The 10,756-nt window shown below is 38.0% G+C and overlaps 1 protein-coding gene and 1 pseudogene across 2 annotated transcripts in view; one reads left to right on the top strand and one right to left on the bottom strand.

Annotated features, from left to right (window-relative positions):
• SCAMP1 (secretory carrier membrane protein 1) overlaps positions 1 to 10,756 on the bottom strand; it is a 69,880-nt gene that overhangs the window by 41,333 nt on the left and 17,791 nt on the right. The window contains exon 2 of one of the 2 annotated variants that reach the window (XM_005858067.2): positions 9,039 to 9,116. The exons of the other annotated variant lie outside the window; for it this stretch is intronic. Within the exon in view, the coding sequence (XP_005858129.1) occupies positions 9,039 to 9,116 (78 nt within the window). The remainder of the gene's footprint in view (positions 1 to 9,038; positions 9,117 to 10,756) is intronic. 2 annotated transcript variants of the gene reach the window in all.
• On the top strand, positions 2,349 to 3,390 carry LOC106728272 (annotated as a pseudogene).

Raw genomic sequence — 10,756 nt, 5'->3', positions numbered from 1 at the left:
AACTACTGTCATAATCTGAACAATAAAGATTTATTTAAAAAAATATCCTCAGGAGCTCCAGTGGCGCAATCGGTTAGCGCGCGGTACTTATAAAAAAATATCCTCAGGTGAGCATTAAAAAATTTTTTTAATCAATAAAAAGAAATGAAGTACTGATACATGCCACAATATAGAACCTTTAAAACACTGTGCTAAGTGAAAAAAAGTGTCATAATCTGAACAATAAAGATTTATTTAAAAAAATATCCTCAGGAGCTCCAGTGGCGCAATCGGTTAGCGCGCGGTACTTATAAAAAAATATCCTCAGGTGAGCATTAAAAAATTTTTTTAATCAATAAAAAGAAATGAAGTACTGATACATGCCACAATATAGAACCTTTAAAACACTGTGCTAAGTGAAAAAAAGGAGACACAAAAGACCACATATTGTAAAATTCCATTTATATGAAATGTCCAGAATAGGCAAATCTATGGAGACAGAAAATAAATTAGTAGTTGTCTAGAGCTGAAAAGGGAGGGGGAATGTAAAGTGACGGCTAAATGGTACAGAGTTTCTTTTGGAAGTGGGAGGAACAAAAATATTCTAAAATTAGAATTTGGTAATGCTTGTGCAACTCTATGACTACACTAAAACCACTGAATTGTACACTTTAAATGAGTGTATGTTATATTAATTATATTTTCAAAAAAATCTGTTAAAACACATGAATAGATTTTTGTGGGTTTGTTTTTTTTTCCCTCAGATGGAAGAAAACACAACATACTTTTTATAGGAATAATCCAGCAGAAAGTGAAAAAAACAAATGATGCAGGCGGGGCGATTTAGCAAAGTTCTTAAGGTGAGGAGGTATAGAATCTAGTGCACAAATAGAAAGAATGGCTTTAGACAGAAGCACAGATAGTTCATCTGTAAATAAGTCAAGAAAGCAGCATATATGAGTGTAAATGCTGGTAGGTAAATGTGATGGTGGAAGTCTTTGCATGTTCTCTATTGACTGCTTTAACTTTCTCAGTAAAATAAGCAAGGTTATTAGCCAAGAATGAAGATGAGAAAAACGTTTTAAAGATAAGGAAAGAGGAAGAAGAGAGTGAACAGTTAAATAACTAGAATATTCAGCACAATTCAGAGCTTGTCGTGAACTGAAAGTGAGACCCTTCAGCATGGTTTCTCCAACCACATTTAGCTGCTAGGGTATGGGCAGATAATAGAGTTGTATTTAACCAGTGCTTGGGTTTTAGCCAAGGGATTATGTTAAAATAAGGGAGTAGGGGAAAGGCAAGGAGTTGAAGATGCATGCAAGGGAGTGATTATAATGACTGAATGTGGAATTTAAGTTGAGAGAAAACAAGAGGTGAATAAAGGGCAGTGGCAAAGTAGGATAAACAAACTAGAGGCCCTGGTAGAGTTTAAAGATGTGTTGATATTGAGGAACTAGAGGAATGACGAAAAAGAACCTGAATTTAAAATTATGGAAACGTGACTATAATGAGTCTAGGATATGACCAGAGGGGTGAATGACTTGAGATAACATGGAAGACAAAAATCAATGGAAGAAATGAGGTCAAGGCATTGAGAGGCAGAATATTGGGTATACAACCACTAAGAATTCAAAATAAGAATAGAGTTAGAGCTCGGCTGGTGTGGCACAGTGGTTGAAGGTCAACCTATGAACCAGGAGATCATGGTTCAATTCCCGGTTGGGGCACATGCCTAGGTTGTGGGCTCGATCCCCAGTAGAGGTATGCAGGAGGAGGCCGATCAATGATTCTCTCCCATCATTGATGTTTCTATATCTCTCTCTCTCTCCCATACTCTCTGAAATCAGTAAAAATATATATTTTTTAATTTTTAAAAAATAATGTTAGAAAGAGTAATGGTAAATCAAGAACTAAAATGAAGACATTTTTAGAAAGAGAAATGAGGGGTAATAAAATTTAGGGCTCAGTAGATGATAGCCACAAAGAGTAGTGAGACCCAAATATAATCTAATGACATGAGATTTAAAGGTGGGTATTTTTTAGAGAAGAAAAAGGAAGAATGTCTGGAAGCAGAAATGAGAAATAACATATCTACCCCACCTTTATGCCCAATTGTCTGAGAACTGTGAGAGAAAAAACAGCTAGTTTTTAAGATGATTGCAAGGGAAGAGTGTCCTCATAAACAGGCCAGTTTCCACAGAGCAAAAGAGAAAACACTCATAGAAAAGGATAAGGATACATGGGATTTTGATGAAAATGGACTGTGACATTTAGAGAGCACAATAGAAAGGTTCAGAAATCAAGGAAGTAGAAGGGTACAGAATAAGGAATGTGCAGAGAACCATGAGGATTAAAATCCAGGAGATTAAAAGCACCCTGGGAGTATGGGACTTCTTATAGAGACTGACATAAATAGGAATAAAGGGCATAACGAGAGTGCTCAGAGCGTCTTCAAGCCCGGTGACTTCCCAGTGTTCAGATCCTCGGACTTTCCTCACAGCATGGCCCCCAAACGCCAGTCTTCGCTTCCACCCAAAATGAAGAAACCAAAAGCGCCTCCAGCCCCCAAGCTGGAGAAGAAGCCAACCCCTCAGGACTTGCCAAAGGGAGAAAAAGAATAGCAAGAAGCAATTGAACATATTGATGATGTACAAAATGAAATAGACTTAATGAACAATCGAGTGAGGAGATTTTGAAAGTAGAACAGAAATATAACAAACAGGTCAGAATTGATCACCAAAATCCCAAATTTTGGGGTAACAATATTTGTCAACCATCCACAAGTGACTGCACTGCTTGGAGAAGAGGATGAAGAGGTGCTGCATTATTTGACAAGAGTTGAAGTGACAGAATTTGAAGATATTAAATCAGGTTACAGAATAGATTTTTTTTTTATGAAAATCCTTACTAAGAAAATAAAGTTCTCTCCAAAGAGTTTTATCTGGTGATTCATCTTCAAAGTCCACTGAAATCATATGGAAATCTGGAAAGGATTTGACGAAACGTTCAAGTCAAACACAGAATACAGCCAGCAGGAAGAGACAGCATGAGGAACCTGAGAGCTTCTTTACCTGGTTTACTGACCATCCTGATGCAGGTGCAGATGAGTTAGGAGGAGTCATCAAAGATGACATTTGGCCAAATCCATTACAGTACTATTTGGTTCCTGACATGGATGATGAAGAAGGGAAGGAGAAGATAATGATGATGATGATGATGATGATGAAGAGGAAGGGTTGAAAGATATTGATGAAGAAGGGATGAGAATGAAGGTGAAGATGAAGATAATGAGGGGGAAGAAGAGGAAGTTGAAGAAGATGACTAATGAACACTGATGGATTCCAACCTTTTTTAATTTTCTCCAGTCCCTGGGTTTGCAGGCCCCCCCCCCCCTTGTGCTCAGTCGCCTTGTTTTTGAGGTCTCTTTTCTCTCCTTTACACAATGGTTCTCACCTTATTTGGGGGGCAGGGAGATACCTTCAGCAGAATACAATGGGAAAAGACTCTGTGCCCCTTTCTGTTCCAAATTCATTTTTACCCCTTCCTGTCTTAAGAAAAACGTTATGAAATCAACACCACCATGCTCTGTGGGGAAAAAGAAAAACCTTCTGCTGCCTTAGCTCTGCTGGAAGCTGGAGGTTCCTAGGCCCCAGTGTAGTAGTGCACAGAATTCTAGCTTTGTTCTTCCTTTCTCTGTATATTGGGCTGAGAGATTACACTATGTCTCTGTGAATATGGACAGTTAGCATTTACCAACATGTATCTGTCTACTTTCTCGCTTACAAAAAGAAAAAAAACTTTAAAAGAGGGAGGTAATAGAAGGTCAGCAAAGGGGGGGTTTGAGATGTTTGGGTGGATTAAGTGGGCATTTTGACAACATGGCTTCTCCTTTGGCATGTTTAATTGTGATGTTTACTGGACATCCTTGCAGTAAATACAATTCTCCTAATGATGACTTGAGCCCTGCCACTCGATGAGACAATCAGCAAAACCTATAGGATCTTATTCGGAATTAACATTTCTCTATTGTAATTTTGTTCCTGTTTATTTTTAAATTTTATTTTTGTTTCACTGGAAAGATGCTGCTGTTTTAAACGTTAAAAGTGTACAAGTTGCTTTGTTACATACAATAAAACTAAATGTGTATATTAAACAAAGGGGGGGGATAATGAGATTAGTCCTGATGAATTTAGACAAATGTTGTGGGTAGAAGAGATAGATGCTCGGGGGGCTCCACTTTGGCCCTTTTAAATGGATGTGAAGAGATGATGAGCAACATATTCTTATTTCAGTGTAGTGTACAGACCCTTAAGTGAACCTTAATGATTATCCCCTCCTAGAGTCACATCTTTGAGTACAAGCAGGTCCATGACTTGTTTCTAGCCAACAAAATATGATATATGTGATGGGATGTCATTCTCTTGGTTATGTTACATTATATAAGACTTCATCTTATCAGACTAGAGTGACAGATATTCTGAAGACCTGATGAAGTTAGGTGAGCATCAGGAGAAGGCTACATGCAAGGAACTGTGGATGGCATCTATGAACTGAGGCTATCTCCAGCTGATAGCCAGCAATGTCAACAACTTGAATAAGCTTGGAAGCAGATTCCTCCACAATCAAGCCTCTAGATGAGAATACTGCCCAGATAACACCTTGATCACAGCCTCATGAAACCCTGAGCAAGTGACTCAGTTACTGATTCACAGTAACTGTGAAATAATAAATGTGCAGTTTTTCAAGCTGCTAAGTTTGTAGTGATTTGTTACACAGCAATAGAAAAGTAATGTATCTAGTATGAGAGGTTCATCTTGACCCAGTGAAGAAGGTGAAGATAATGTACGGAAGCCAGGCAGTATGACCACAGAGTCTCTCTTGACTCCATTCAATGACTGATAAAAGGCTAAGGGGTGGTGGTCTCAAAAGAATTGGATGTTAGTCAGTAGATGACTTCAGCTGGAGCAAATGGCACATTAGAGGATAGCACTAAAAAGACAGTTTAGTGGGTAAGTACATGAAGACTCTATACATTCTGTTTAATTTTTCTGTAAACCTAAAACTGCTCTAAATAAGAGTCCAGAAAAAAATTTTTTAAGGCAATCTGAGGTCAAATCATGTAGGGCCCCACATTGCCACACTACTAAATAGCCAATGCTTAATCTATGTGCACATTTCTAAGGAGAGTAGACCTAATAAGACCTCTGCTTTAGGAAAATAATTCTAATTCCAGTCACAGTGCAAAAAAGAAGAAAAGGGTAAGTGGATAGGCCACTATATTATTTCACAGGAGTACCTGAATTAGGACAGTTTAGTAGGAATGAAAAGGACAGACCGGTAATCTCCTGGAGGTATAAGTGACAGGATGTGGCAACTGATTAGGTGTTAAAAAAAAAAGAAGAAGAAGCTTTTGAGCTAAAGAGGGCACAGGTATTTCTAACCAATGACACTAAGAGGATAGAAGGCAATATTTACCATTAATTGGGATTAGAAACAAAAAGACTGGTTCCGGAAAGGACAGATAATAAGCTCTAAAAAAAACAAAATAGTAAAAAGAAAAGGAGAAAGGAAAAGATTAAAAAAAGAAATGCACAACAAGAAAAAAATAAAGACAGGCATTACAGTACAGAAAATGTTTTTTCAGTATTAGAGATAGGTAAACTGCTAAATACAATTATATCTCCTCAAACCCTGGAGCTAAAATTTTTATCCATTTTCAAAAGAAAAACTTATATTAGAAATAATTCAACTCAACACTTTCCACCCTGCCTCTATTTTTACACATTAAAAAAAAGAAAAAAAAGAGCCCTGGCCGGTTTGGCTCAGTGGATAGAGCATTGGCCTGTGGACTGAGGGGTCCCAGGTTCGATTCCGGTCAAGGGCATGTACGTTGGTTGCGGGCACATCCCCAGTAGGAGGTGTGCAGGAGGCAGCTGATCGATGTTTCTCTCTCATCGATGTTTCTGGTTCTCTATATCCCTCTCCCTTCCTCTCTGTGGAAAATCAATAAAATATATTTTTAAAAAAAAGATGCCCAAAGAGATTAGATGGTTTGCCTAAAGTTACCAACTAATTAGCGCCAGTGTCTAGAATAGAATCCAGGTTTTATGACTCTCCGTATGAATTATCTTTATGTCCTGAATTATCTTAGTTAGAGGCAGCTTTTATTTTCATAAATCAATTACCTATGTCCCTTTATGGTCAGAAATAACAATGTGGGCATACCAAAACGGGGCATTTTCTTCTCCTGGTTCTTCTTTCTGCCAGAAAGTACAGATCTTACTATATATATGACAGAAAGGATTCTTCTATATAAATGACAGAAATTATATATGGCAACAACTAGCAGAACAGAAAAGGTCCAGGTAGCCTATCCTTGACGAAAATCAATATGACAATAAATTAAAGCCCTGAAAAATATCACTAATGATTTGTATCAGCAGCTCCACACTTCCCCCATACACATAGATGTCCCACCAGAAGATATGAATGCCATCCTGTCTGAAGCCATGAAGACCATCATCAGTGGCTGAAACTAGTGAAAACCAAATTGCAGTAGGCATTTTCAACTGTTACCTAATTTAAAAGGGAAACATTCTCCATAAATACATACCAAGTCTCAAAGATGAACTAATTCTTCTAGTAATTTATACACTAAATTTTAGAGGATAGGCCAGGGAACTCACCCATCATGCTCAACATAAGTTCATTAGGAAAATGCATTTTAGGTCGAACAAAAAAGTGATTTCATAACTCAAGAGTATCCACTTTTTTATAACACATCTCAATTCACACTAGCCATATGCAAGTGCTCAATAGCCTTCCATTATACTGCCAACAGACTTAGTTTATACTGTGACAACTCCCTTCTCTGAGTTTAGAATATAGAGTGAATATATAAATTATTTAAATTATTTGAATATTTAATTGTTGCTTTCCTTAAATACCCTAAAGCAGGGGTGGGGAACCTTTTTTCTGCCAAGGGCCATTTAGATATTTATAACATCATTCAAAGGCATACAAAATTATCAACTTAAAAATTAGCCTGCTATATTTGTTCAAACATTTGATTAATTCATCGCTAATGCCTTGGCAGGGCCAAACAAATGATTTCACGGGCCTTTATACGGCCGCAGACCAGACATTCCCCACCCCTGTCCTAACATGTCCATTCAAACAGAAAACTAGATATAAAAGGAAATCTAAAGACACTACTAGCAAAATGGAAAAGGCAAAGGTTTTATAGAAAACAAATGAGTTAGTAAACCAGTTCTGCCACTTACAAGCTGAATGGCCTTTGTCTCGGATTTTTTATTAGAAAATAGCCATTTTGAATGTTATAAGAATCCAATAAGATAATATAAAGCACATGACACAAAGTAGACAACTTGATAAAGAATACTATCACTGATTTAAAAAAAAAAAAAAGTAAAGTTGCTCCTATCAAGGTTAAACCTATTTCTTGCTAGTAAAATCTTCTAAAAAATTATATGAAAACTTTGTTTTATTCCTTATCAGTAGACTTCAAGTCTTTTTCCCATCTCCACCCCCCCAAATGAAACTGACATTTTTACATGTCAAAACTGGTCCACTTATTGGCCATTTAACATGGTTCAATCTGAAATTTACTTGCTCAATTAAATTGTAGTGATACCAGCCTGGGTTGCAGTTGCTACACATAAGCAAAGGATGCTAAATGAGGGCTTTAAATTTAAAAGTTCATTCCTATCTTAATGCTTTTACTTTATACAAAGCTCTTTCAAAAAATTAAAAGTTAATATAATAAATCTTGACAAATATTTCCAAGTGAAATTCTACGTAATATTTTTTTAATCCTCACCTGAGGATATTTTTTATTGATTTTAGAGAGAGGAAGTGAGAAAGGAAGGTAGGAAGAGGGAGAGAGAAAGAGAGAAACATCAATATGAGAGAGAACATCAACTGGTTGCCTTCCTTATATGCCCCAACCAGGAATTGAACCCACAACCTAGGTATGTGCCCTGACCAGGAATCGAACACACAACCTTTTTGGTGTATGGGACGATGCTCCAACCAACTGAACCACCTGACCGGAGCTCCTACATAACCTTTTAAAATTATTTTCTATACTATGAAAACATATATCTGAAAAAGGTGATCAAATAAGGATCATTATACTGATATGTACAACCAAGCATACAACTCTAGTATTGTCAAGAGGATGACTAATATTTCAAGAGCCAACAACTGTTTAAAATTAGAGATCTCATAAGTATGATGTTTAAGTAAATACTCAAACACAGAAGACAAAATTATTTGCCAGAGAAATTTTGAAGGAGAATTCTCAACAGAACCTACCTCAGTAGTTCTTGAAATTGGTTCACAATGAAAGGGCTAAAATAAAAACAAACAACAAAACTGCCCTAACTATAAGAGATTAGGGTACTAATGGGTAGTATAATAAAGTTCCCCTGGTGTTTCTAATATGCATCTAGGGTACAGAACCCCTGTTCTACAAGGATTTTTACTCGTACTCCTACATTTTATAAATCAATGAATTTTGAAGAGAAGAATATGTTCCTAGGCCAGGTAAAGTTCCAGAGGTTCTAGTCTACCAGCGGCTAATACTATTTAGAATAACATAATTCAAATGACAATCATACAAATATTCATGGTACAGTTACATACATAGGTCTCTTTCATTGTAAGAAAACATCACCCTACATTACCATGAAGACAACACCTATACCAAAAAAAAAACAACAAAAAAAAACAAACCTCCCTCTCCTATTTAAAGTACTGCAGTAAGATTTACATATTAGAGGGATTGTTAGCAACTTAATTTGTAGGACATAAAAGAAAATTTGCAGTATTTCACTAGGACCATCAAAGTAAGTTTCAATTACTACTGATATTACTTCCTGTTTAAAAAAATTAAATTGCTAAATTCTAAATAAAATACTAACAGCCTGTTTTAAATAAATTTAACCATTCAACTAAAAAAAACCATAATTGATATATAATTGCTATTTAATTTCACTTTTAACATTTAAAAGTAGTTCAATTAAGAATAATCTTACTGTTCTAGAATCCGAGAATGGATTGTATTCATCAAGTCCTGGTGGAACATTTCTTGTCACCTGTGTAACAGATGGGTCCTGGAATAAAATGTGAAGGGGACAAAAATTTACTTATCCTTTAAGACACAATTTACAAAGCATTTGCTTTATCTGTACTTTTGGTCACCCAGCAAAGCTAACAGAGGAAAATAAAAAAGATTATCAGATTTACTTAGTTCCATTTCAACAAAGTTGAAATTTAAACACACAGCCTTTGCACCCTCAAAGAAAAACAAAAGGAGACTGGGTTAGATGCAAATCAGATGCCCGCAATTATATAAAGACTGAAAATAGACCACATCTTAATAGCTGTGTAACTGATTGCACAAGAGCATCTTAACAAATCTTGGAAAAACCCACCATCCTTTCCTTCAGACTCCACACAGAGTTCAGGTTCTCCCCTTTTTATATCTTCCATCAGTTTTCCCTAATACAGATTCCAAGTACCACTTTACAAATCAATGTCTTGTACAGGTAACATCTAGAGCAGGGGTCCTCAAACTACGGCCCTCGGGCCACATGCGGCCTGCCGAAAACATTTATCCGGCCCACCGGGTGTTTTTGCCGCCGCTGCCTGTCCTGCTTAACAGCCGACTGGTCCTGGGCCCGCAGTGCGCATGTGTGGAATGTCTGAGGGACAGTGAACTGGCCCCCTGTTTAAAAAGTTTGAGGACCTCTGAAGAGCATTCAAAATTGAGTACCTCACCTCTTACTTGTTTATTCTACTCCAATACTTCCACTGACCATAGTTTATTTTCCCACATAACCCTGGACTGTCTCCCCTTTCCCAAGTATAACAAATTACCTACCACACTATCCCAGCTTTTCAAATCTTTTAATATTAGGCCTTCCTGCAAATAACTCAATCAAAATAACCTAAATATTTACTCTACTAGAGGCCCGGTGCACAAATTCGTGCACTTGGGGGGTGGGGGGTCCCTCAGCCCGGATTGCGAGAGGGCGCAGGTGTATGATCGGGGCCAGGGAGGGACATGAGAGGTTGGCCAGCTGGAGAGGAACCACAGGAGGGCTCCAGAGCGTGTCTGGCCTGTCTCGCTCAGTCCCGATCAGCCAGACCCCAGCAGCAAGCTAACCTACCAGTCGGAGCATGTGGTGGTCAGTGCACTTCATAGTGACTGGTCGACTATCTGGCCCCTGGTGGTCAGTGCACGTTATAGCGAGCGGTTGAGCGGCCTTAGCATATCATTAGCATATTATGCTTTGATTGGTTGAATGGCCAACCAGACAACTGGACACTTAGAATATTAGGCTTTTATTATATAGGACTAGAAGCCCGGTGCACGAAATTCGTGCACTGGGGTAGGGGGGAGAAGGGGCCCCTCAGTCTGGCCTTCACCCTCTCCAATCTGAGACCCCTCAGGGAATGTCCAACTACCTGTTTGTGCCCACACTTTTAACAGATAACAGCTCCATTGTTGTTCCTTTCTTATGCTTAAAACCATTGGAATTAGTAGGTATTCAAAGTGTGTATACATTTTGGGGGGACACCCTGTATATCTCTAGTCAGCGGTGAAAGAAACCAACAGCAGATTTGGAACCCCCAGACAGGGAACCTTGCTCATTCCCCACATGTCTCCCCACTTCACTTTCCACCTTCGTGGGCAGCAGGAGAATCAATGTTTTCTCTCATTAATTCGGAAAAGCACGTCCTGTCACCC

Source organism: Myotis brandtii, unplaced genomic scaffold, assembly GCF_000412655.1.
Source record: "Myotis brandtii unplaced genomic scaffold, ASM41265v1 scaffold115, whole genome shotgun sequence".
Lineage (NCBI taxonomy): Eukaryota > Metazoa > Chordata > Mammalia > Chiroptera > Vespertilionidae > Myotis > Myotis brandtii.
The sequence above is the reverse complement of the archived record's forward strand: the minus strand, read 5'-3'. Positions and strand labels throughout refer to the sequence as shown.